Below are 27,352 nucleotides of genomic sequence, written 5' to 3' on the forward strand. Positions count from 1 at the left end.
AAATAAATAAATAAAAATAAAATAAAATATTTTTATCATTTGTCTCACCGTGATAAATGAAACTAATTTTGTATATGCACAGATAGGATAAAACTAAATTACAGGACTACAAGAAACAGACTAACACTCATATTTTAGTAGAGCACACCAGCACGCCCAGCTTACTTTTTTTATTTTGTGTAGAGACTGGGCTTTACCATGTTGCCCAGGCTGGTCTTGAAATCCTGGACTCAAGCAGTCCACCTGCTTCAGCCTCCCAAAGTGCTGGGATTACAAGTGTGAGCCACCGTGCCCAGCCCAAAACTGGTTTTTCCACAGAGAATCCAATCTGAAATTACTACTAACTAAAATATTTCCCACGTTAGCCAATACTTGAACTCCCAGAGGTCTCCTTTACATCCCAAATGAAACAAAAGACTCATTACCTGACAGACTGTGCTTTTTGTACTTTAACTTTCTTGGAGTCATTTCCTTTTCACAGTCTTCATTTTCTTTTGCAAATTAACTAAAAAATGGAGTTTCATTTGCTAATTAGCATTCATGTAAAAATAAATCAGGAAATTTACTGGAGTTCACTTTAAGCATCCACTACACACCCATGTGGATGCAGGTTTTATTTGTATGAAATACAGGGAATAGGCCCCAGCTAACCTTGGCCAGGCCTGTACTGGCTTTCTAAGGGCCATTCATATTTGCCTGGAAACATCTGCAAGTGCACTTGACACATGAGAAGTTATTTAAATTAGAATAGTCATACCTTCTTTGACCTTTCCTGGCGATTTCTTGACACTAAGGGAAAAAAACAAAACCACTGACTGGAATGGCAGATAGCAAAGGTTACTCGAAACATGTTATATTATTTCATCTGGCTTTACAAGCAAGACACCCCCTTTCATTACCAACACCCTCAATTTCTACTCAGGAGCTCTCAGTTTGGAAAGCAACAGTCACTCCCCAGTACACTGCCACCAACTCTCAATCACTGGAAGATCTTCACAATTTAAATCTGAAAGCCTATTAGCAGGCTTCCAAAGCAGCAAAATGCTATGGGCAATGGAGTTCAAGTGAAACAATAACAAGTTACATAGTATTTGAAATATGAAGTGAATGGTAGTAGGCCTGCCTCATTTCATTTGGAGAAATCAAAGGATTAATTTAATAGTGTAGGCACAGGAGACAGTGAACAATGGAGAGAGAAATGTAAATGGACAGAACACAATACAGAAGCATTTGCACAGGAGAAAGGCCACACAAAAGCAGAAGTGATGGGAGGTGGGCGGGCCAAATGAAAAGGTAAAGATGACACTTGAGCTTGGTTTTACAAGATGAAAGGGAATTTGCCACCAAATAGAATGGCTCTTACGTTTAATGTATTCAGGATCTGAGTAACTCTTGGTAAAGTTTTTTTACTGAAAATTTGAGAGCCACTGGCCTAAGCAAAAAGGGGCTAAATTTCTGAATTTAACACCTTAAGGAGAGAAAAAGAGGATAGGAAAAAAAAATACAAATATTTAGAAGGCTAAATTTAGTAGGGTTTGACCGATTCCCAAGGACGACTATACCTTTTCGCTTTAAACCATAAAACACCAAAGATGCTAAATGAAGTGGGGAACAGGGAGGAAGGACAGGTTGGTGGTAGGTAAGGCAAGTATGGGACAAATTGAGTTTTCAGAGCCTGTGGATAAGTGCCTGCTACCCCACTAAATGATTCAAAACACTTTGTATTCACCACCACCTACTCTGCCCTAGTATAATGACAAGCAATCAACAAAATGTACTGAATGAACACAATGGGATCAGGAATTGAAAAAATGGCAAAATAAGAATCTGAACATAAAGTTACCTCCTTCTTTCGCACCAAATTCATATACCAAGGTAGCTTTTAAATTTGTGTTCTACAATTCCTTCAGCTATATGGAGTCAAATAAATGTACCAGTATATAATTCAAAGATGGGTGTATATAAGCAAGTAATATAAGAAGATCCATTACTTACTTAGTCTGTGAAGCTGTGGTTAACTTCTCTAAAATAGTGTCTGGAAGGAGTTTTCTTTTCTTTTGGAATGAAAACGTTTAAAATTAATAAAGTCATGTACACAGTATGTCCGGAGTTGCTTCTGAAGTTACCACTTTTAAGAATGCCCTACATCTAGGCAAAGAAATGAATTAGGTTGGAAACTGCCTCCACTCCAAGTTATGGGAAGATTGGGTCCACAAAACTCCATATTCTCTGAAAGACTTGACGAAAACTGGAAAAGGTGCCCACGGTATTCCAACCCTCAGGTCACTGTTACAAACTGAAAGCCGTTAACTGGCAAAGCAACCATACACCGAGTCTTGTACAGCCCTTACAGTTTACAAATCACCTAATTCTCACAGCAACCTCTTATTTTCAGTTGGTGGACACTAAAGGAAACGAGTTCTTTTTTTTTTTTTGAGACAGGGTCTCTCGCTCCGTCGCCCAGGCTGGAGCGCAGTGGCGTAATCTAGGCTCAAGGCAGCCTCGACATCCCGGGCTCCGCCCACCTCGTCCCCCTAAACTACTGCCGCGCCCCGCCCAAGCATCTTTCTACCACTGTCACAGGAAATATTGGTGACTTTTTCCCCACTCAATATCCTACCAACCCAAATTACATCCACCACGGGAATTATCCGCAGGCTGGGTTGTTTTAATAAGACACCTCCCCCCTATCCTCTAACCTTCTGTTCGATGAACAGCTCCTCGCGTCGCTTCCTCTTCTCCTTCAGGAGCGTTTTATCCCTGGGAGGAAGGGTGACAAGTCAGCAAAGGGAAGGACAAGCGGGACGAGAAGGGGCGGTTCTCCCCGCCCGCCCGCGGGCTCCAAACCTGCGCACGGTTTCCCGCACTCGCCGCTCCTCTTCTCTCGCTTCCGCCTGGGCGCTGGCGAAAGTCAGCTCCTCCGGGGCCTCGTCGTCAAACTCATCGTCCCCTTCCTCGTCTTCCTCCAGCGGCTCGGCGGCCGCGCCGCTGCTGGGCTGACCGAGCAACAGCCCGTGCTCCGCCTCCTCCTCCTCCGAGGCTGGCTGGCCCTCGTCCACCATCGCCTCCGCCGACGCCGGGGCGCGAGACGCGCGGGGTCGCAGCTGCACCATGTCCCACGCAGCGCTAGACCGTCTGACCTCTGACTCGGAAGCGACTACAAACGAAGCGCAAGCGGACTTTCATCGCCCCCTGCAGGTTGGGAGGGCCTCAGGACGGGCGGGGCGCATGCGCGAAGCCAGGAAGGGCGTGGCCTGCGGGCAGTGGGTGTGTTTTTTTCCACATGGCTCGCCAAGGCCGCCGTAGGGTCGGTTGAATGCCACGGAAAATGCTCTGCGGGCGAGAGCGACTGGCAGTGGGGCTGGTTTCAAGGCAGGGAAGAGCCATCGCGCTGCCCTCCCCCGCTGGGATGGCGAGACAGGGCTGGCACGGCTCACGCTGTCCAGTGCTTAGAAAACCGGTAATAGGGCAGGGCGCGGTGGCTCAAGCCTGTAATCCCAGCACTTTGGGAGGCCGAGACGGGCGGATCACGAGGTCAGGAGATCCAGACCATCCTGGTTAACACGGTGAAACCCCGTCTCTACTAAAAATACAAAAAACTAGCCGGGCGAGGTGACGGGCGCCTGTAGTCCCAGCTACTCGGCAGGCTGAGGCAGGAACATGGCGTGAACCAGGGAGGCGGAGCTTGCAGTGAGCTGAGATCCGGCCACTGCACTCCAGCCCGGGCAACAGAGCAAGACTCCGTCTCAAAAAAAAAAAAAAAAGAAAGAAAAGAAAACCGGTAATAGCGGGCCCGAGGCGCTGCTCGCCGCAATTTTTTGGCCCTGGGTTCCTTCAAGTGGATCCAGCTTATCAGTGTTTGTAGATTTGGCTGCGTTTCGCTCCGCACTTCGGAGGAGATGGCGTTTCATGGGAAGAAATGCGCTCTAGCAGATGGCCGCCGTGGCCAGTCAGCCCTCCTGTGACGGACGAAGACGCTGGCCACAGACCTCGGCTCCAAAGAAATTTGCACAGCCCGGCGCCCTCGGCCTGCCCAGCCCCGCGGCCGCGGCGACGCCCGTTAGGATGTGGGCCCTGTGGGAGCGATGCCCTTGCTGGTTCCTAACCCACGGCCTGGAACAACAGCTGGCCCGTGGCAATGCTGAGCAAATCTCCTGAAGGAATGGTTTCGCCGCTCCCTACAGAATGCCCCCGAGTTTTGTCGTATATACACATACGTACTCTTTTTTTCCAAGTATATTTTATTTCTTGGCAAACATGGCCCTTTGTGGTCGCCGTGTTTCTCTCCTCCCATCCATTATACAATACTAAATGATCCATCATTTTTTTGAACAAATCAAGCCGTTTCACACCTGCAATGCAATTGTACCGACCGTGCTCTTCCCTCTACTGCTGCAATCCCCCAGGCAGAAGTCCTTTTCATTCTTCACAAATTCCCACCCAGGCAAACTTCAAGCACCTTACCCCCTACCCCATCCCACTCTGCCCATCTCTATTTGCTGTGGTCTGAACCCGCACAAATGTCTGTGTAGTTTCTGCGCTACATAACAATTTATATGACAGTTGCTCCAGCCGTTCTGTGAACTCCTGAGGGGAAGGACCAGGTCTTGCTAGTCATTTTATTTCTAATGTCTATCATACGGTAGATGTTTAACAAATGCTGTTGAATAATTCTGTCTCACACATATATTGTGTTTTTAATTCTCCTTTCATGTCTTCTGTTTTAGAAGCAGTTCACAATTTAAAAACAACAAAACCAAATAGGAACAAAAATGGTAAAACTTAAGAACAAAAAAACAAAAAAAAAGCTGCCGAACCAGAGGTTCATTATGAGAGGAATTGCAAAGAACAGTTTGAAATCTCTAGCCCTTAGTCTAAGATAGAGATTACAAATCAAAAATATAATCAAACTCCCTGAGATACTGTGCTAACACCAGGAAAATGAATACAGTTGACTTGGAGCAGCCCAGGAACAAACTTCTTATAAGTGCATGACAGTATTTTATGTGCAAAACTGCTTTATAAGTACTATAAGACTATAAGGTATTACCAGTGCCCTCAGTGTAAACTCCTTGGCCCACCCATGTAAAGTGTAAATCGAGCCCTCAGGGTCCCTGACTAGTTCTCCAGCCGCCCCATAGGCTATGAGCATCCCTCTTCCCCACAAAAAGTACCATTGGGATTTATTAAAGGTTATGCCTTGTAATGCAGTACAAAGTTTTATATGACAGTGTCTTGTTGCCTGTTTCTACAAAAGCCAACGGTGTAACATTAAATGCAATTTTGCAAGGGGCTGAGGTGATGTGGTCCAAGTATGTAATCACTTCAGGGAGCCCACTGGATCCAAGGGACCCTGTCACGTATGACCTTCATACACTGTTGATAATGGCCATGCCTCCCAGTCAGGCCTCTGACACTTGTTGGGCAGCAGGCATTCCAAGGCCCCTAAGCACTGAGTTAGCTGGTAAAGGTTAGGGAAAAAGCTGTATTCTTACTACTTTACTCCAAGGTAGTAAAGTGTATGGAAAATGTACCTGACAGAAATAACTTAAGCATCCCCTGAGAATGACCCTGCATGGCAGATGCATCTGACAGCAATAACTTAAGAAATGAGGGGTGCCATTGGAGGTTGCTGCGGGGAGGGTGCTGAGTGAAAGTGCTATATAAACTGCACGCTTTTTATAAGTGGTTGCAGTTCTGTCCCGCCTGCTGCCACTGGACCACCCTGTAAGGTTCCCCAAATATACCCTATGTTTCCTTCACTGGCTCCACGCCTCTTCTTTGGCCCCTTGAACCTGGTGCCATCCCTACTGAAGTTAACAGAGGTCTGGCCCAACATAAGGGCATCATTTTTTAAAGTCCCATGGAAAAAACTCCCAACAGAGTTCAGTGTCTGGGAACGGTTGGCAGGTCCCACAGGAACCATATGCTTTTGCATTTGTGACGTTGAGAAACAGTCCACTGTTGACTCTTCCCCCTTCTAAGGGAGCCAGAGCTAAATTTTAGGCAGCTGTGTTTTTCCTGGGGGTTCACATATTTGCATCGTTCTTTCTTCTCATCATGATGTTCTACCTTGTTGGTACTATTCTCTTTCTTCTTTGCATGAGTTCCTGTTGTGAGCTGCCTCTTGTTCACTGAGGTAATGTAGCCAAATAAGGTTAAAAAGCCCCCAGTAAGCCTGGCGCGGTGGTTCATGCCTGTAATCCCAGCATTTTGGGAGGCCGAGGCGGGCGGATCACCTGAGGTTGGGAGTTCAAGACCAGCCTGACCAACATGGAGGAACCCCATCTCTACTAAAAATACAAAATTAGCCGGGCGTGGTGGTGCATGCCTGTAATCCCAGCTACTCAGCAGGCTGAGGCAGGAGAATCTCTTGAACCTGGGAGGTGGAGTTTGCAGTGAGCTGAGATCGCCCCATTGCACTCCAGCCTGGGCAACAAGAGTGAAACTCTGTCTCAAAAAAAAAAAAAAAAAAAGTCCCCATAAAGCCATATCCTGGGGTAACATCTTTATATAATAAATTACCTACTATTGAGTGTGATTTTATTTTCCACTAAAACTTGTGCAAAAATCAGAATAGTAGGGTTTTTACCCCTCGACTTCTACCTTGCCCAAATAACAAAAATATGATCAGGATAACTATATTTTTTTAAGACAATCTAATTTACAAAATTTTCTCCTCCCAATAACCAACCATATACATCAAAGATATCTTACGTTTCAGTTCAGACCAAATAATATGCATTAACTTTCCAGTTCTGTGACTTTTGATGTGGGTGCTCTTTGCTACTTCTAAGCCCCCATCGCTTATCAACAGGTTGGATTCTAGCTAGGGAATCAGAGGCTATTTTTAGATTGTTCAATATTCAGCTCACCACCCATAAGACCATTTCTCCTCTGCATGTGGCCTAGTTCTTAGATACACTATAATTTCTTTCTTCCCCAGGACACTTAAGAAACAGTTTCATTTTCATGACGGGCAAGGGCTTCAGGAAGAGTCGTTCCACAGGGTCCCTGGAAATGAAACCTGAAAGAGAAGAAGCAAATACAGCAGTTATGAACTACGGGTTAGCAAAATGAATGCCCTCCTTCAGCAAGCACTTATTTCTTAAGTAATACCCAAAGTAAAACCCAAATTCTCATCAATATAGTATTAATTCGTATGCCCACTTCTTTCATCTAGTTTGTAACAACTGTAGTTACAACACTTCACTATGGGCTAGCCTCTGTGACTATGGGAATTTTGAGAAGCAAATGTCTAGAATTTATGTGCCATCAAGAAGAATTTTATTTCAAGGCGTAAGAGACATGATTACAAAGTGTATTTTGTTTGTTCTTTTCAAATCCTGAGAACCTGTGCAGGTAAAGTGTAGTTTGGGACTATACTGCCAAACTCATTGAAATTGTAAGTATAAAATATACATCTAAGTGTTATATATATATTTTATATACATACTTTTTTTCTTTGAGACGGAGTCTTGCTCTGTCGCCCAGGCTGGAGTGCAGTGGCGCGATCTTGGTTCACTGCAAGCTCCGCCTCCTGGGTTCACACCATTCTCCTGCCTCAGCCTCCCCAGTAGCTGGGACTACAGGCGGATTATTTGAGCCAGGAGTTTGAAGCTATGATTATACCACTGTACAGACTCCAGCCTGGGTGACAGAGGGAGCCCCCATCTCTTAAAAAAAATAATTCCCTTGTGCCCAGAGTTTAGGTGGCCCAGGTCTTTCAGTACTTACATCTATAACAAACACACACTGAGGATTACAACTGACATTGAAAAAGTAAAATGTAGCTTGGCTGGTCAAAATCTGCCCAGCAATTCTTTGGATCGGAATAAAAGACACAGGTAAAGCCAGCTGCAAAGTTTACAGGAAACAATCTATTTTCCCCAAGGGTAAGCTGCGAAGTGTCTTAATTCCATTCTTTGAGTGACTACTGCTTTTGGATTTTGTTCCTTAATATTATAAACTATTGGAAACTTTGCTATTTGAAATTATAGCAGTAAAGAATGAAATATTCCTCTAGCCTTGGGGATCTAAGTCACTCTGATACTGAGAAGCAGCCTGGATTTCCAACCCGGGTGCAGAGCTCCAGATAAGGGATTTCTGGACACAACATTCCACATTGATCTAAACTTTGTATTACAGTTTCTGGGGAAGTGGGACCCTGGTCTACTTCGCCAGCCAGACATGATGTTGACCTCTTTACACTGTACAGCCCCGCTAGTTGCTTGAGTCTATCAAAAACTACTTCATTTAAATTTCACTTAAACTCCACCCTGCCCCCAATTGCTTTAATAACTCTACCTTTCCCTTGTTGGGAAACACACTTCTCAGTTCTACTGGGGTCTGGTCTTCCTCATTGCATTAAATCAGTAAACCTGATCTTGACAGAATACTGGTTTGTTTATGGTGAATAGAGGAGGATTAGGACAGAACAGGAGGAACTGTCTCCTTCCAACAATATGTAACACTCAGCCATAGATACATGGACCAATTCAAAATTTATGTCCCATTCATCTATTAAGGATGTATTTCCAGGCCGGGAGCGGTGGCTCATGCCTGTAACCCCAGCACTTGGGGAGGCCGAGGTGGGCAAATCACTTGAGGTCAGGAGTTTGAGACCAGCCTGGCCAACATGGTGAAACCCTGTCTCTACTAAAATACAAAATTAGCTGGGTGTCGTGGCAGGCACCTGTGATCCCAGCTACTCGGGAGGCTGAGGCAGAAGAATCGCTTGAATCCAGGAGGTGGAGGTTGCAGTGAGCTGAGACTGCACCCCTGTACTCCAGCCTGGGAATCAAGAGTAAAACTCCATCTTAAAAAAAAAAAAAAAAAAAAAAGAATTTCCAATAACATTTTACTTGTTTAGAATTATTAATCTAAACTTATATATAGGTTTTGTTTTTACAATTATGCACTGCAGATTACTATAGTGATAATTCTATCTAGAAGTTTTTTAGTAAAACATTTTTTAACATTTTAAGGAAATTGAAAAAATTAAATAATTCATATGATATTTTGCTGTAGAAGTATAATAGGGTAGTGAGTAAAAGATTTTCTTTCTCTTTTTTTTTTAAGACAGAGTCTCACTCTGTCATCCAAGCTGGAGTGCAGTGGCACGATCTCGGCTCACTGCAACTTCTGCCTCCCAGGCTTTAGGAATTCTTCCACGTCAGCCTCCCGAGTAGCTGGGATTACAGTTGTGGACCACCACGCCTGGCTAATTTTTGTATTTTTAGTAGAGATGGGGTTTTGCCATGTTGGCCAGGCTGGTCCCGAACTCCTGGCCTCAAGTGATCCTCCCGCCTCAGCCTCCCAAAGGGCTGGGATTACAGGCATGAGCCATTGCACCTGGCCAGTAAAAGATTTTCATGCATACACACATATTATGTTAGTATAAATTCTGTAGTAGTGATAGAATGGAAATACAAGTTCAAAGAGAAAAGAAAAAATGTGAAATTTCCAATTGTTAAGGAAGGGCTGTACATTTATTTTGTAAATGGATTGGTGGTGTGCACCAGATAGTTATAACATTCAGATTGGACTGCATACATTTAAAACCATGATATGGTAGCTTTTATTTTAAAATGTCAGTGTTTTGGCCACGCTCAGTGGCTCACGCCTGTAATCCCAGCACTTTTGGGAGGTCGAGCTAGGCAGATTGCCTGATGTCAGTAGTTTTAGACCAGCCTGGGCAACATGGTGAAAACCCATCTCTACTAAAAAAATACAAAAAATTAGCCGGGTGTGGTGGCGCACGCCTGTAGTCCTAGCTACTCAGGAGGCTGAGGCAGGAGAATTGCTTGAACCAGGGAGGCGGAGGTTGCAGTGAGTTGAGATCATGCCACTGCAGTCCAGCCTGGGCAACAGAGCCAGACTCTTGTCTCAAAAATAAATAAATAAATAAATAAAATGTCAGTGTTTCCAATGCACTTGGAATGACATCTCCAACTATAATATTTTTGATTTAAAAAACCTTAGATGTCAACTTGTAAAATGTGAAAGGCATACATGAACGTTGTTTGAAAGCCTCTTTTCTAGCACATCTGTGCACTTTGCCTGCCCCCACCAGTTGCAGGACAACCAAGACTACAGTGTTAGTTCCACATCTGCTCATGCCACTTTTATTGGTTAATGTAATCATCTCGCTGAATTTAAAATTATGTAATAAACTGCAAAAAATAGAGCTGTTAAAAGAGAGTTATTTCTAGGAAAACTAGCTGAATGGGAAAGACATACTGAGTCACTAAATATAATTCTGTTAAATTAGGTGTAGGTGTAAAAGACAGGGGAAGACAGCTTCACGTGTTTCTTTTCCTAAGTTCTTGCTCTCCTTTAAAAGAAAAAAAAAAAAACAGACAAATATCAAAAAACAGTAGTTGTAATCCAGTGTTTGCCAAGGTTTCTTGGTAAGAATCACCTGGGTCATTTGCTAGCTACACAAACAGGCATCTCCCCCTGGAAATTCTGATTCAGGAAGTCTAGGTGGGGGGCCTTGGGATCTGATTTTCCTGGTTGTCTGTTTTGTTTTGTTTTTTTTAATAAAATAAGGGCTGGAGTCATTCATATCTTCAGGGATATTTGGGGAACACGAGGAAGATTATGGATACGATTTATGTAAGAAAGGTGAGCTCCAATCAGCAGATCCCTACTCAAAACAAAAGGCCTTTAGCTCTATTCCAAAAAAAAAAAAAAAAAAAAAAAAAAGCAGGCCAAGTGCAGTGGCTCACGTCTGTAATCCCAGCACTTCGGGAGGCTGAGGCAGATGGATCACTTGAGGCCAGGAGTTTGAGACCTGTCTGTCCAACATGGTGAAATCCCGTCTCTACTAAAAATACAAAAATTAGCCAGGTGTGGTGGTGCACGCCTGTAATCCCAGCTACTCGGGAGGCTTAGGTGGGAGGATTGCTTGAGCCCGGGAGGCAAAGATTCCAGTAAACTGAGATTGTGCCACTGCACTCCAGCCTGGGCAACAGAGCAAGACTTTGTCTCAAAAAAGAAAAAAAAAGAAAAAAAAGAAAAAGGAAATGAAGGTACATTTCTGCTTTAAATCAAAATGTTTAAAGTATGTATATGCCCTTTTCTATTAGTCTTGTTTTCAGTGGCTTTTTGAATGAACAGACCAACTAAGCCCTGACTGCATAGACTAGGAGGGCTTCCCTACTCGCCCTTGACAGCATAGCCAGGGAGAGTGCTAGACTTCCCTAACACACACGGTCAACGATCACTTCAAAGCAGTGACCTCTTCACACCCTAGATAGGTAACTATATAACCACAACAATCGATAAAACTCTCTTACCTAACAATTCCTTAGACTTCTAAACTCCACCAGCAGATAGCTTGGGCGTCTTCCCTCCCCAGGGCCCCCAACTCCATTACTTTACTGCTCGCCTCTCCTGGGACTTCTTCCTCACTCCACTCCAGCCACACTGAGGGGCCTCTGCTCCAGGTGGTCCCACTGTCTGGAAAGGTCTTATCCCAGATCACCTCTTTGGCTGCCTCCTTCACCTCCTTGAAGTCTTTGCTCAAATCTCTTCTTAATGAGGTTTGCGGTCCACCCAATTGGATCCTGCAACCTGTCAGCCCAACCCCCTCACATACAACTCCATCTTTGCTTTGCGTGGTCTCTTAGCACCTGCTCACATGCTGTAGAATGTGCACCTTATGTTCACTGCTTACCTGTCTGCCTCCACCACTAGAATATAATCTTCCCTTGGTAGATTTTTGTTTTGTTTACTGCTATATCCTATCCTAAGCACTTAGAACAGTGTCTGGTACATAGTGGATACTTGTAAATATTTGTAGACTTTGATTAAATTCCAATGTTTAGAGAAATTCAAACATCAACAAGGCACAACATAGTGGCTGCAGGGCCCGGCGGGCAGAAGGTGCTTTGAAGGCCCTGCCTACCAGCTCCCTGCAGCGACAGTCCCATTTTTGCCTCAGCGAATGTACAAATCCCAACAAGACAAATCCCAACAAAACGCCCCTTGGGGTTAACAGTCAAAACACTGAGGTTTAAATTCAAAAATGCCTAGGGTTTACTGGGATAGTCAGGGTTTATCAGAAATCATCCAATACAAGCATCAGGCATGGGGAAAATGACAAAACCAAAACTGGAACTAATTAACACCTTGAAAATATAAATACATTCCTGTGGGAGGAGAATTCTATGCCTTTGTCTCTGGATTAGAACTGGGGCAAAGAATCTGAACAACTTGTGCAAGGCCTAAGGTGTCTTGTGAGATCCAAATCCTTATCAAAATATAGGCAGCATTCTACCCGCCTATTTAGGTAACAAAGAAAATCAGGTTAAAAGTAGCAGGGAACATTATTCCTTTTTTTTTTTCTCATTAACCTAGAGCAGGGGTTAGAAAACTTTTTCTGTAAAGGGCCACACAGGACAGATTTTAGGCTTTGCAGACCAGCCAGTCTCTCTCTGCTGCAACTATTCACCTCTGTCATCCTAGTGCAAAAGCAGCCACACACAATATACAAACATAGGGCCACAGCTGTGTTCCAATGAAACCTTATTTACAGATATAGGTGGTGGGCAAATTTGGCCTACAGGCAGTAGTTTGCTGACCCCTGACCTAGGGTAAAGTTCAACCAAAATCTGTTAAGCATGAGATATAAAATTCTGCCATTGTTAAGCTCTGTGTTTAAACAGTCCTCTCAGTTGCTCCAGGGTTGGTTTGTGCCTTTGAAAAATTGAGTAGGATGAGATGACTATCACCAGCATCTCTTCTAAACGTCAGCTTTCATGATGCCAAAAAAAACGCATTGCTGGCTTCATTGATCAGATGATAGTTCCTGTGATCAGTCTGGTTGATAAGGAGCTTGTCAAACTGATAAGAATTTCTAACTAGCAAGTAGCCTGTTTGTCAGAGACAATCATAGGTTTTCTTTTCTTTTTTTTTTTTTGAGATGGAGTCTCGCTCTGTTGCCCAGGCTGGAGTGCAGTGGCCGGATCCCAGCTCACTGCAAGCTCCGCCTCCCGGGTTTACGCCATTCTCCTGCCTCAGCCTCCCGAGTAGCTGGGACTACAGGCGCCCGCCACCTCACCCGGCTAATTTTTTGTATGTTTTTTAGTAGAGACGGGGTTTCACCGTGTTAGCCAGGATGGTCTCGATCTCCTGACCTTGTGATCTGCCCATCTCGGCCTCCCAAAGTGCTGGGATTACAGACTTGAGCCACTGCGCCCGGCCGACAATCATAGGTTTTCAAGACAATATGAAGCTGAAGAATTTTGGCTGAAGTAGCAGCTGAAACAGGCCTGTGGTTTTAGGAGGCTTGACTTGTGCAACGATATATATTACATGCCAAGAATCTCTTCTGAACTGGCAGGAAAAACCACCAAGTTCAGTTTCTTTCACATGAAGACACAGCCACCACATGCAAGGGATGCTGGGCCCCTGCTGGTCAGTCCATGGCACGGGAGGTGAGGGCCAACTCTAAACCTGGGTTGTGGAAATACTCCAGTTTTATTTTCTTCTTTTTCTCTATCTGCATTTTCTTGCTTTTCTACAATGATGATTTGTTTTAATTCTTTATAATAATTAGAGATGAGACAGAGATCAAATGACTGAAAAGAAACCGTATTAGAAGAGCCAAACTGGGGACATAGCTCATGTCCTGCTTCACAAAGTTCATCCTGTCCCACTCTTTGAGTTTTCTGATGGTCTTTCAAACAGACAGGAGGCTTGAACTACCTAGCTCTGGTATTACTACTCTTAGTCATGCTAAGTGGCCCAGCTGCTACACATAGGTGCCACAACACAAATCAGAGGGAGGCCTAATGTGCATTTTTCAGGAGATAAGTTAGAAGATAATTTAATTTTTTATATAACCGCTTTATTGAGATTTGATTCACATACAATCCACCTGTTTCAAATATATAATTCAGTGGCTTTTAGTGTATTCACAGAATTATATGACCATCACCACAATAGACTTTAGAGCATTTATAACAACCTCAAAGAAACTTGTTCTCATTAGCACCCAATCCCCATTCCTCCCTACTCCCAGCCAAAATCTTCTCGACTCATCTACTCCCACTCATCTACCTTCTCTCTATTGATCTGCCTATTCTGGATATTTCATATAAATGCAGTCATACCATATGTGGTCTTTTATGACTAGCTTCTTTCACTTAGCATAACATTTTCAAGGGTCATCCATGTAGTAGCATATATGGATACCTCATTCTTTTTATGGCTAAAATATAATCCATTGTACAAACATACCAAATTTTATTTATTCATCCTTCAGTCGATGGACGTTTGGGTTGTTTCCACTTTTTCCATGAACAAGTTGCTACAAATTTTTGTGTAGATGTATGATTTCATTTCTAGGACTATATACCAAGGAGTAGAATTGCTAGATCACATAGTAACTCTATATTTAACTGCCACATTGTTTTCTAAAATGACTGCCCCATTGTACATTCCCATCAGCCATGTATAAGGGTTCCAGTTTCTTCACCAACACTTGTGATTTTCCTTTATCTTAAAAATTATAGCCACGCTTGTAGCTGTGAAGTGATGATATTTCATTGTGGTTTTATGATATTGAACATCATTTCAGTATGCTTATTGGCCATGTGTATATATTTGGAGAAATGTCGTTTCAAATATTTTGACCTGGTTTTTAATTGGATTGTCTTTTTATTATTTATAGTTGTTAAGAGTTCTTTATATATCCTGGATACAAATTCCTTATCAAATATCAAATATTAGACTTACAAATATTTTATCCCATTCTATGGGTTGTCTTTTTACTTAATCGACGGTACCCATTGGAGTATAAAAGTTTTAAATTTTGATAAAGTCCAATTTATCCTTTTTCTTATGTTACTTGTACTTTTGGTGTCATATCTAAGAAAGCTTTAACTAACCCAAGGTTACAAAGATTTATTCCTACATTTTCTTTCAACACGTGATATTTTAGCTCTTACATTTAGGTCTATGATCCATCTTGGATTATTTTTTGTGTATGATGTGACGGAGGGGTCCAAGCTCATTCTTTTGCGTGTGGATATCCAGCACTATTTCTTGAAAAAGACTGTATTTCATCAAATGGTCTTGCCACTCTTCTCAAAGATCAACTGACCATGAATGTGAGGTTTTGTTTTATTGTTCTGTTTTGTTTTTTACTGGACTCTCAATTCTATTCCACTGATCCTATATATCTATCCTATGCCAGTGCCATACTGTCTTGATTACTGCAACTTTGTAGTAAGTTTTTTTTTTTTCTTTTGATGGAGTTTTGCTCTTGTTGCCCAGGCTGGAGTGCAATGGCACAATCTCGGCTCACCGCAACCTCCACCTCCTGGGTTCAAGTGATTCTCTTGCCTCAGCCTCCCAAGTAGCTAGGATTACAGGCATGTGCCACCATGCCCAGCTAATATGTAGTAAGTTTTGAAATTGGGAAGTATGAGTTCTCCAACTTCAGTTTTCATTTTGTTTTGGCCATTTTGGGTCACTTGCATTTACATATGAATTTTAGAGTAATCTTTTCAATTAATTCCTGTAAAAAGCCAGTTGTGATTTTGATAAGGACTGAGTTGATTGAGCCCATAGATCAATTTGGGGAGCATTGCCATCTTAAGCATATTAAGTTGTCCAATCCATGAACATTGGATATGTTTCCATTCATTTAGGCCTTCTTTATTTCTTTCAACAATGTTCTGTAGTTTTCAAAGTATAAGTTTAGCATAGGAGGCAATTTTTTTAAAAGGCTATCTTCTTAGTTCCTACTACTCACACACAAATGAAGAACTAGGGATCAAGAACACAGGCTGTAGCTGATCAAAAGGACACATGGAAAAGAAGAGGCCCAGGGCCAGTTCACTCACCTCAGGAGGGGCCTACTTAAGTGTCTGTGGCCCCTTTTCTTTTTTCCTATTTTTTTAAAATCCCAGCAAAGACTTGAAGAGTGGTTCCTATCCTAGCTGCACACTGGAATCACCTAGGAAGCTTATCAAAATGATGATGTCTGGGCTGCAACTCAGAGCAATGACACTGAAATTTCATGAAGTGGCCCCCAGGCATCAGTATTTTTAAAATATGCAGCCAAGGTTGGAAACTGCTGATTAAAGTAACGACAAGATGTTTCAATGAAGTTTTCTATTTTATTCATTTATAGTCATTTACTACTTATTTCTTTTTTTATTTTTTTATTTTTTTATTTTTTTATTTTTTTGAGGCGGAGTCTCGCTCTGTCGCCCGGACTGGAGTGCAGTGGCCGGATCTCAGCTCACTGCAAGCTCCGCCTCCCGGGTTTACGCCATTCTCCTGCCTCAGCCTCCCGAGTAGCTGGGACTACAGGCGTCCGCCACCTCGCCCGGCTAGTTTTGTATTTTAGTAGAGACGGGGTTTCACCATGTTAGCTAGGATGGTCTCAATCTCCTGACCTCGTGATCCGCCCGTCTCGGCCTCCCAAAGTGCTGGGATTACAGGCTTGAGCCACCGCACCTGGCCTACTTATTTCTATTCTAACTTATTCAAAATGAATTAACTAGATGGACAAGAATAAGAAGTAAAGGCAAAAAACAGTTGGAGTGAGAAAAAAGACAGAAGGGTGAAGACATAAAACAGACCCAGGAATAAGACTAAAAATGCATACTATGACAATCTACACTTCCCACCCAAACTTGAGAAGCAGGATCAGTGTCAAAATATGGCCACAGATACAGATAACCTTGGCGATTAGACCAAAGGGGAATCTGCCAGGTGGCCTCCCAGTGAGAATGGCAGGGGATGAGGTTCTGCAAGGGCGTCTCCCAGGCTAACTTGCAGAGCATCTGGGTAACCTACAACTAAAGGCCATCGCTAAGTCTAGCTTAAAAATGTAAGGGAAAGCAAAGCCTAAGGAATCAAAGAAGAGCTTTAAAAATGTGAACAAACAAAAGTCCCACAGCAAATGTTGTGTACAATGACAGAGCTACCCTACCTTAGTCTACAGTGAATGATTGTGTTCTTCCATAAAAGCAACTGCAGATCAAACAAAAAAACACAAACCCTGTGTCTTTTTTAAAAATTAGAGGAGTAGGTCAACTATGTTTAGGTGACCATGTCTGTACCTGCCTCCCACATCGCCCTCTCCCATCAGGGTATCCCAGTACCTGAATCTGTTCGTAGCTGGTGTGGTCTCCGTATTAAATTCAGCCACTGGCACACCCCTGGCAGCCACTTGTGGGGCAAACATGGCTGCTGGGTACACCACAGAGGAAGTGCCCACCTACAAGGCAAGCACACGGAGATGGACAAACAGCCACACGACAAGGAGAAGGAACATTTTTTCAGAAAACCTTACACAAACTCAGGTAGGTCTGTGGTTGCAGGTGTGAGAAAAGCCAAACAGGATGGGATAAAACAGGGTGTCCAAGGGATGAGGGAAAGTGAAGAAGTGTCCTTTGATCAATCACTAGAATCGACAAGAATATGTGACACGAAAAGGAGAGTTAACAAAAGAGTGACTTACAAGTGACTCAACATGTTTTGGGTGTAGTTCTGGTTTTGTTTCTGCTTTAAAGTTAAGCAAATGATCCATAACTTGTTAAAACATATTTTCTTTTTGTTAAAGGTAGAAAATACGAAGAAAAAACATACATATCATCAATAATCTTACCCCAAGATAACCACTGTTAACATTTTCATGCATGTCCTCTTAGGTTCTCTCTCATAAATATTTCCCTTATAAACATTCTTTATAGGGATGGGAAGAGCATGACTGTTTTGTAAACCAGCTTTCCTCATTTAACAGTCCATCATCAACAGTGATACTATACTCGACATTGGAAAGCATTCTTTAAATACTGGCTAAATGAATACGCACCACAAGAAAGTGCTTCTGCTTTTAAAGACATGTCAAGAAAAATTTGAAATATGCATACAATCTGTCCAATTAATCCCACTTTTAGGAAATGTGTCTTAAGGAAATCATTTGAAGAGCATGCTAAGATTTCTATCTAAGGATATGTACGATATCATTGATTAAAATATCAAAATTTGAAATAGCCCAAATGTCTTACAGTAGAGAATTAGCTAAATATATCATTCCCTATCCATAGAAAACACCATACAGTCAATTGAAAGATGATATTGATTTAGATGTACTGATATGGAATATGCTAAGTGAACTGCTGCGTGAATAAAGTAGTTTCAAAACAGAACATATGTCATGAAGTCAGTTTTGAATTTTAATTAATACATGTACATCTGCATAAGAAAAGGTTTAGACCAGAGGTGGGCAAACTTATTCTGCAATGGACCATACAGTAAATTTTTCAGGCTCTGTGGCCATTCAGTCTCTGTCACAAGTACTCAACTCTGCCACTGTAGTTTGAAAGTAGTCATAGTGTGTGGAAGAATGAGCGTGGCTGAGTTCCAATAAAACTTTATTTACAAAAACAGGTAGCAGGCCCAATTTGGCCTAAAGGCTGCTGTTTGCTCACTCCTGGTCTAGAAGAAAACATACTAAACTGCTAACGGTAACTATTTCTGATTAGTAGAACTATGGGCGATTTCTAATTTCCTCTTTATAATGTGATAATTTTTACATGTTCTCAATTACATTTAATCATAAGCACATATTATTTTAAAAACCAATAGCATGTTCTTTTCTTTTCTTTTTTTTTTTGCTGGGGTTGGGGGAGAAGGCTTTGAGATGCCCAAGACATGCATGGTTTCCTATTTTAATATAAATTCTTATTCATTGTTTCTCAGTTTTTCTATAGGATACCACAAAGACCTCTCAACATACATTTTAAGGAAAGGAAGAAAGGGAGGGAGGAGAGATGGCGGGAAGGAAAGAAGCAAGGGAGGGAGGAAGGAAAAGAGGAGAGGGGGAAGGAAAAAATAACAAACTCCGGTCCTGTCTTGGAGTTAGGGAAAGCCGTGACCCACCACTAGACATAAATCACAGTGGGCGAGCTCTTTGTCAACCTCCTCCAGAATGGCAGGATCCAGGTTTTCTCCAAACCACACGACATGAGGGCGCAGCAAGCCTCCACAGCCTGCCTCTTCACACCTGGAAGAACGGGATCCTTGAGCCAACCCCGAGCAAAGTCTGCCCACTGGACCGGAGGGAGGCCAGGGGCTACCCCAAACCCAGTACGTCCAGATGGTTCACCTCTGATGCCTCTTATTCCCTACACCCTCCTCCCAGCCTATATAAACTTGCCTTGCATGTGAATGCATGTGAAGCATCAGGTTTAACGGTCTTTTTTTTTTTTTTTTTTTGAGACAGAGTCTCGCTGTGTAGCCCAGGCTGGAGTGCAGTGGCGTGGTCTCGGCTCACTGCAAGCTCCGCCTCCCGGGTTCAAGCGATTCTCCTGCCTCAGCCTCCCGAGTAGCTGGGACTACGGGCGCGTGCGACCACACCCGGCTAATTTTGTATTTTAGAGACAGGGTTTCACTACGTTGGCCAGGCTGGTCTCGAACTCCTGACCTCATGATATGCCTGCCTCGGCCTCCCAAAATGCTGGGATGGCAGGCCTGAGCCACCGCTGCCCTGCCGAACTGTCCTTGTTTTTTATCTTGTCTCTATGTACTTGATGTGCTGACACATTGTTTCAGCTAAGCTTTCCCGGTTCCTTCATTATGCTCACACTTGTGCTCACAGCCACCCAGACCTGGGAGTCATACTGGACTCAGATTTGCCTCCCACCCTAAGCATCCCCTAATTTCATCGATGACCTTTCATGTGCTCTCAGGTTTACGTCTCTCTGGCCCCGTATGTAGTCAGCTTTCCTGAATCCATTACTAAAAATCTCTTTCTTTCACTCCCTCCTTCCTCAGGGTCACCTTCTACACACCTCCTAAAATCATCCCTCAAGCACCCTTTTCATCATAGTAATCTCCTGCATCATAGAAGTCCTCCAGGTCTCCCTATTCCTTCAGAAGAAAACTTTAATATTTAGCAATTAAAACCCTTATAAGGAAAATTAAAAAGGTTCTGTGGTTAAATAAGTCAGTAAAGCATTAACATACATTTTATAACCACTTTTTAGAAGGCAGCAATGTGGAATAAATGCTCTGAAAAGTCCTACAGTAGAGCATACATATTTTAACTTTGTTTAGTCTAACGTTTCTGTATTTGAGTGCCTAACATGTTTTTTTCAAGTAATGTCTCTCAACGTAACATTAAATTAATGTTCTATGAAACACTTTTAGAAGTGCTGTTTCATTTTACCTTAAAAACACTCTAATCCATCCAGGCGCGGTGGCTTATGCCTGTAATCCCAGCATGTTGGGAGGCCGAGGCGGGTGGATCACCTGAGGTCAAGAGCTCGAGACCAGCCTGGCCAACATGGCAAAACCTCGTCTCTACTGAAAACACAAAAAATAGCGAGGTGTGGTGGCAGGCGCCTGTAATCCCAGCTACTGGGGAGGCTGAGGCAGGAGAATCACTTGAGCCCAGGAGGCGGAGATGACAGTGAGCCAAGATCGCGCCACTGCACTCCAGCCTGGGTAACAGAGTGAGATTCCATCTCAAAAAACAACAACAACAACAACAAAAAACCCACAACAAAAAAACCTCTGATCCAATTACAGATTATAGAAGTGCTGTTTTAATGTCTGGTTTGAAAAATTGGCATAAAAATCTTCCTTTTTTTTTTTTTAATCTATGAACATTCTGTTTGGTCCTGTAACCTCTCCTGTTCAGGTCCTTTCATTGCCTCCTTAACCATGGATTAATAATGCCAGTGATGTTATTTGACCAGTTACAGGTCAGCCCATATGCTTTCTGTACACTGGGTAACCACCTGTCACACAACAGCTTCAGAAACTTTCCCGACCTCAAATGATCCCGCCAGAACACAAAGCAACAAGGGGTTGGAAAGAAATCATTCTTTTCATCCTGATCTGCTTCATCCTTTGTCCTTTCAGGTTTGGTCTCAGAGGTCAAGTCTGGTTTTTACATTTGTGCATTTGATTTAAGAGGCATCTTCCCAAATACATGCTTAGATTGCGATGTCTATTTTTTTTTTTTTTGTAACCTGGAACACTAGTACAAATCAGAGTTTTTTACCCACCGGGGAAGTTTCTCAACTGGGATGCTGGCATCTTGAGTTCCAGGTTCTGGAGCACTGAAGTAAATAATAGTAGAAAAGAAAGACTGTTATTGGCATAATAAAAAATAAAGAAACAACATAACTCAGTTTGTATATTTGCCTGGTAGTATGTGGTATAAAACTCCTAATTAATACATGCTCACTTGGAAGGGCATTAGAAGGAAGGACCCCAAGCCATTAATTACCAGTGGTACTGGGCATAGTGGCTCATGCCTATAATCCCAGCATTTGGTGAGGCCAGAGTGGGAGGACTGCTTGAGGCCAGAAGATCAAGACCAGCCTGCGCAATATAGTGAGACTGCATTTCTACCAGAAATACAAAAATTAGCTCAGTGTGATGGTGCGTGCCTATAGTCCTAGCTACTCGGGAGGCTAAGGCAGGAGGATTGCTTGAGCTCAGGAGTTGGAGGCTGCAGTAAGGTGTGATTGTGCCACTGTACTCCAGCCTGGGAAACAGAGCAAGACTCTGTCTCAGTTAAAAAAAAAAAAAAAAAAATCACCAGTGGTTGTACTGCCAGTGAGAGAATTCGTGTGTGGGGAGGGCTGGAGTAGCTGGGTGTGCTAAGAGGGAACTTCATGTTTACCTTTATACATCATCATCATTTGTATCCTCTACAATGACATTATACATTCCTTATATAACTTATACTGTTTTGAAATGGAATTTTCCTCAATATTGTGTCTACCCTCAAATGTTTTCCTCATTGTAAAAATAGTGCATGTTCATCATAGAAATGTAGGAAAATTCAGAAAGATATAAAGAAGAAATTAAAAATTACCCATAATCCCTCTACTCCTAATATTCCTTGTTAATATTTTGTTATATTTTCTTCTGGTCTTTTAACTATATGCAGATATACAAACTCATGTGTGTAGAAATTCAGGATCATGTGGTTTTCACTTAACACTGTGAGTTGTGAGCAAAATATTTCTTTTATCACAAGGCTATATTTTTTTGTTTTTTTTTTTTTGAGACAGGGTCTCCCTGTCACCCAGGCTGTAGTGCGGTGGCATGATCTCAGCTCACTGCAGCCTCTACTTCCCAGGCTCAAATAACCCTCCCACTTCAGCCTCTCTAGTAGCTGGGACTATAGGCATGTGCCACCACACCCAGCTAATTTTTTTTTTTTTTTTTTGTAGAGACAGGTTTCTCACTATGTTGCCCAGGCTAATCTTGAACTCCTGAACTCAAGCAATCTTCCCACCTTGTAACCCCAAAGTGCTGGGATTACAGGCATGAACCACCATACCCAGCCTTGTATTTAGTCATATTTCTCATATTCATGGGAATCTTTGATGAATGTTCAATTTCCTCACATTTATGTCCGACCTAAAGGAGAAAACAACATATACTTATTCTGTAGTGTGGTATAATTACCCTTTTCCTGATAAAGCTGGACAAATTGGACTCTTGTAATTCTCAGCCACAACGCCACAAGAGGTACATCGAGTTTTAAATAAGCTACCTGAAAAATACATATGAAGCAAATCCAGAATTTAGTCTAATCAAGAGCAATCGTCTCCATGTCTGAAAGGGTGTAAGATACTTCACTTTCCACACTTCATTTCATTTTCTGGTCTCATCCAGTTACCCAGGCTGGAGTGTAGTAGTACGATCATAGCTCACTGCAGCTTCCAACTCCTGGGCTCGAGCGATCCTCCCACCTTTGCCTCCTGAGCAGCTGGGACTATAGGTGTGCACCACCACACTGAGCCATACTTCATTTTAGCAAATGGGCCTACCCTAGCTTTCATGGGAAACAGAGGCACGCAGTACTCTTAAGCCAGTCAAGAACACATGCCCTCAGACTTTATAATCTGGAGGAAAAATAACTAATTCCATGACTAACGTGCCGCCAGATGACCTTGGAGTGGTGTTCAAGTGGGCAGAAGTGGCCAGTAGGGTAGAGGGAGCTCAACCTAAATCTAAGGGCATGATTTATTGATATGACTGATAAAGGTTCAATGGCATGGGATATGTTTACAAAATCTTAACTTCGATTTCAGAAAGCTTGAATCTTTTATACAAAAGCACCTCAATAAATAAGTAATCAACTACTAAGTGAAAAAAGGAATTGTTAATACTAACGACCACTTATTGAGCTGAAGCAATCATGGGGGCCACAGTTTATGAAATGGGTACCAGGCACCTGGTACCGTGCAGAGCACTTTCAACCACAGTGGACACGCGCTGCTCCGTTCTGCCCCCGAGTCCTTCCTTGGGGAGCACCATCCCTGCTCTCTCGCGTGCTGAGCCAATAGGGCTGTGGGTCACATCCCAAATACAAGTTCGGCCACATGCTCCACACGGCCCCCATGTGGGGCCCATCCCTCTGCCGTCGTGTTTGGTCAGAAGGGTGGGCATGTGGACCAAGCAAGCCCACCCAACAAGTTTATTTTCTGAGCAGGTGGCTGAGCTGGAGAGCCTGGAGCCGTCGGAGGCACTCTCCCCTGGCACGTGGAGGCAGATCAATTGCAGAGGGAGAAGGGAGGCCACCTCAAAGAGTGAGTAAAGCTGAGAGAAGGAGGGGGCCGGGGGCCAGGGGCCAGCAGGAAAGATGACATAAGCTGCACCCCTAGGCTCCTCAGTTTTGTGAGCCAATACACCTGCTTTCAGTTTTAGTATAGACATTTTCCCCCATTTTCACATCTCTGAAATTCAGATGTGTCCTGCAATTGCTACTGGCCAGATGTGAGTGTGACATCACCATCATGCTTGCACAGACTTGCTGAAGGAGAACACGGAAAAGTAGGGTGACTTGGTTGTTACTCTCCATGGCCTGACCAGGCAGATTCAGCCCCTGGATCCTTCCACCAACAAACTATTCAAGGGCCGCTTCAGGAGGGAAAGCGAGTTGTGGCTGTTGTCTACAGTCTTTCCACTGATGCCTTTTGGTAAGGGCACGTCAGGCCCAATAGCGAACCTGCGGAAGGTGTGCCAGGAGCTTGGATGAGAATCGCAGCTCTAACAGAGGGGCATTCTCTCAGGAAAGGCTGCATCATCCATCTCCTGAGGCACGAGCATGAAACTGCACGGAAAACACAGACATCCATGCTCTGAGTCACTCAGAATTCAGAAGAGCTAGATAATGAGAAATATTGGGACCAGTTTATTATACTCATTTTAACAAGCTCTCTAAGTATAAAATAACAACTCTAAGGGATAATAAAATAGTATATCATGGTTTAGGCAGATTATATTCTAAATGCCACATTAAAAACACGATGCATCTTAAAACACCCTTCATCAGACTGAAGATGCCATTGATTTTTTTTTAACCTAAGTTAGAAGCGAGTTCTCATTATTTGAAACTAAAAAGTCCTGACTAACACACAAATATGATCTTATTGAATCCTTACAATTCTGTAAGATAGGCATTGTCATCTCGGTTTTATGCTGATGACATAGGCCACATTCTGGCATTGCAGGGAAATGAGCAGAGGCACGTGGAAAGTGGCTCAGACCCAGTAGATGTAGGTACCAAAAAGATGCTCAGTTAATAGGTAGCTGGCTGTTCCTGGCAAACAAAAGAGAGGCAGAGTCGAAATGAGTAATGCCTCGCTTTCCTTATCAGGGTGACCTAAGTAAAAGCAGGCTGCTTTACCACACACACGCAAAAACAAACATCCCCACTGGTGCACTGCCTCTGGAAATGCTACACTTAGAAATGCATTCTTGGCTGACACAGTGGCTCACGCCTGTAATCCCCAAACTTTGGGAGGCTGAGGAAGGAAGATTGCTTGAGGCCAAGAGTTCGAGACCAGCCTGGATAACATGGTGAGACACTGTCTCCACAAAAATTTAAAATATTATCTGGGCATGGTGGCATGTGCTTGCAGTCCCAGCTACTCTGGAGACTAAGGTGGGAGGATCCCTTAAGGCCAGGAGTTCAAGGCTGCAATGAGCTATGATCGAGCTACTGCACCCCAGCCTGGGCAAGAGTGAAACCCCCATCGCTAAAAAAAAGTAAATTAATTAATTAAATAAAATTAAGAGAAATAAATGCTTAAATAATATGAAATGCATTCCTTGAATCTGAATGCACACTCTTTAAATGCAAATGGCCTTGGGAGAAACCCTAGTTTGCCCATTATGACTGTGGACAGCTGGATGTATTAGACTTGTGGTGACAGCAAAGAAGGGAGGAACCAGAAGACAAGAGTGAAGGAGTGAGGGGTCACCCAGGACAGAGGAAGGAGCCCAGAGGGACCCCAGACAAACTCCACTGACGTCATAGGCTTGGTGGGTTTGGTGCAGTGTCCAGCACTGAGCTGGCAGCTCCCTGAGGCTCCAGGGCGGGGCAGAAGCGCAGCCTCAGTAGGGAGTGCCCACCAGGATGAAGGGAGAGTGACAGGAGACCCCAAGATGCTGCAGTCTGCCCCTGCCCAATCCTGCTCAAGCCCTGGCTGTCCAATGAGCCAGGCCTCCTGTTCCTCGGCTCATTGAGGCCGTTGTCTCACAGCACCGTGCCCCTCCACAGAGGAAGGGGTCATGCAGCTGTGCACCCCAGTGTTCCTCCAGTAGCACACCAGCCACCTGGGCTCATGGGAAAATGCAGATCCTGATTCGGTGGGTCCTATGGGGCCTGAGATTCCGCATTTCTAACAAGTTCTTGGGGGACCCCGAATGTCGCTGGCTCTCAGACCACACTGAGCAGCGAGGATGCAGGAACTGCTAAGTGAATAATGCTATGCATCAGAGGCTCCTCCCATGGCTAAAGGGAGCTGTCCAGGTGCCATGGGGCACTAACATGTCTCCAAAGGAAATGCCACAGCATCCTACGGGAACGGGATGGGTGTCCAGCAGGGAGGGAGGAAAGGCACCAGGGGTGATGCTGACATGGCAGGACAGGTGTTTTAAAGCTGGTTCCCTGAACATGAGGCTGGGGGTCTCTCACCATGGATCTCCAGAAGGTTCTTGGTGCCAGCCTTGCGGTGCAGCTCATCGATGTTCTGGGTGATGACCACAACTCGCCGGCCCTGCTTACCCAGCCGGGTCTCACATTCGGCTATGGCATGGTGCCCAGCGTTGGGCTCCTTGCTCCCCATGACCTCCCGCCGGTAGTGGTAGAACTCCCACACCCGGGACGGGTTGTGGGCAAAGGCCAGGGGAGTCGCCAAGTCCTGGGGGTGGGAGAGGAGGCGGGAGTGAGGCAGGCAGGGGCAGCCAGGATGCTGAACTCTGGGGCACAGGCCCTTCCTCCCTAAGGCAGAGATAGGCAGCGTCAGGAGGGTGCAGGCTGGAGATGGCAGCACTAAGTTCAAACAACATGGTAGATGCCAGGCAGGGCCTGGGTACCAGCCTACGTCCCCATCCTGGGACTGCCCAGGGACCTTGGAGAAATCAGTCCATTTCCTTAGTGACAAAGCAGGGATGATGCAACCTGTCCCATTTATCTCCCAAGTAAGTTGTGAAGATGAAGTAAAGCAATATGCAGGAAGGTATTTTGGGTCGAATCCCCTTTTTCATGGAGCCCTAAAACATATGAAGTGGATCTCATTTTGACCTACACCCAGGGAAAAGATGAAATGCAAAATGCCCATTGAAGTCTAATGACCATGGTTGAGAAACTCAGTTTTGATAACTATAGCTATGGCTATACATACACACATACAACTACACACATCTACATCCACACACATCTAAACACATACAACTAAACACATACACACAACTCAACATACATACACATGACACACATCGACACACACACAACTGCACACACATACATACAACTAGACATACACACGACTACACACATCTACATCCACACACATCTACACACATACAACTAAACACACACAACCACACACACAACTCAACATACACACTACACACACCGACACACAACTGCACACACATACACACTAGACATACACATGACTAACACATATACATACACACAACCACACACAAACATACACACTACACACATCGACCACACACAACTGCACACACATACACAACTAGACCATGACACAATGAACAAACTAAATAAAAAAAGCCACAACTAACACACATCTAAGTCACAGCCACACACATCTACACACCATACAACTAAACACAGTACACACAACAGCACACACATACAGACATACACCACACACATTGACATACACACAACTGCAACACACAACAACTAGACATACACAGCACTACACCAGCACTAACACACATCATACATACAATACATACATATACTGCACACCACTAGATACACACACAACTACCACTCTACATCCACACAACTATACACACACTAAACAAT

The 27,352-nt window shown here is 43.7% G+C and overlaps 2 protein-coding genes across 10 annotated transcripts in view; both read right to left on the reverse strand.

Annotated features, from left to right (window-relative positions):
• The window catches only part of NOL7 (nucleolar protein 7), a 5,129-nt gene extending 1,691 nt beyond the window's left edge, over nucleotides 1-3,438 (reverse strand). Inside the window, 6 exon segments of the mRNA XM_017891144.1 lie at nucleotides 426-476; nucleotides 478-505; nucleotides 758-789; nucleotides 1,996-2,054; nucleotides 2,700-2,760; nucleotides 2,848-3,438. Of these exon segments, the coding sequence (XP_017746633.1) occupies nucleotides 426-476; nucleotides 478-505; nucleotides 758-789; nucleotides 1,996-2,054; nucleotides 2,700-2,760; nucleotides 2,848-3,113 (497 nt within the window). The 5' untranslated portion in view covers nucleotides 3,114-3,438.
• Nucleotides 3,439-6,521: 3,083 nt separating this feature from the next.
• The window catches only part of SIRT5 (sirtuin 5), a 39,934-nt gene continuing 19,103 nt past the window's right edge, over nucleotides 6,522-27,352 (reverse strand). For all 9 annotated transcript variants that reach the window (XM_017891138.1, XM_017891135.1, XM_017891133.1 and 6 more), the window contains 6 exons: nucleotides 25,982-26,207; nucleotides 22,462-22,549; nucleotides 21,045-21,098; nucleotides 18,913-19,036; nucleotides 17,130-17,245; nucleotides 6,522-7,027 (listed from right to left, as the gene is read on the reverse strand). In XM_017891138.1, the coding sequence (XP_017746627.1) occupies nucleotides 6,952-7,027; nucleotides 17,130-17,245; nucleotides 18,913-19,036; nucleotides 21,045-21,098; nucleotides 22,462-22,549; nucleotides 25,982-26,207 (684 nt within the window). In that variant the 3' untranslated portion in view covers nucleotides 6,522-6,951. The remainder of the gene's footprint in view (nucleotides 7,028-17,129; nucleotides 17,246-18,912; nucleotides 19,037-21,044; nucleotides 21,099-22,461; nucleotides 22,550-25,981; nucleotides 26,208-27,352) is intronic.

This window comes from Rhinopithecus bieti, unplaced genomic scaffold (assembly GCF_001698545.2).
Source record: "Rhinopithecus bieti isolate Rb0 unplaced genomic scaffold, ASM169854v2 scaffold_19939, whole genome shotgun sequence".
Taxonomy (NCBI): Eukaryota; Metazoa; Chordata; class Mammalia; order Primates; family Cercopithecidae; genus Rhinopithecus; species Rhinopithecus bieti.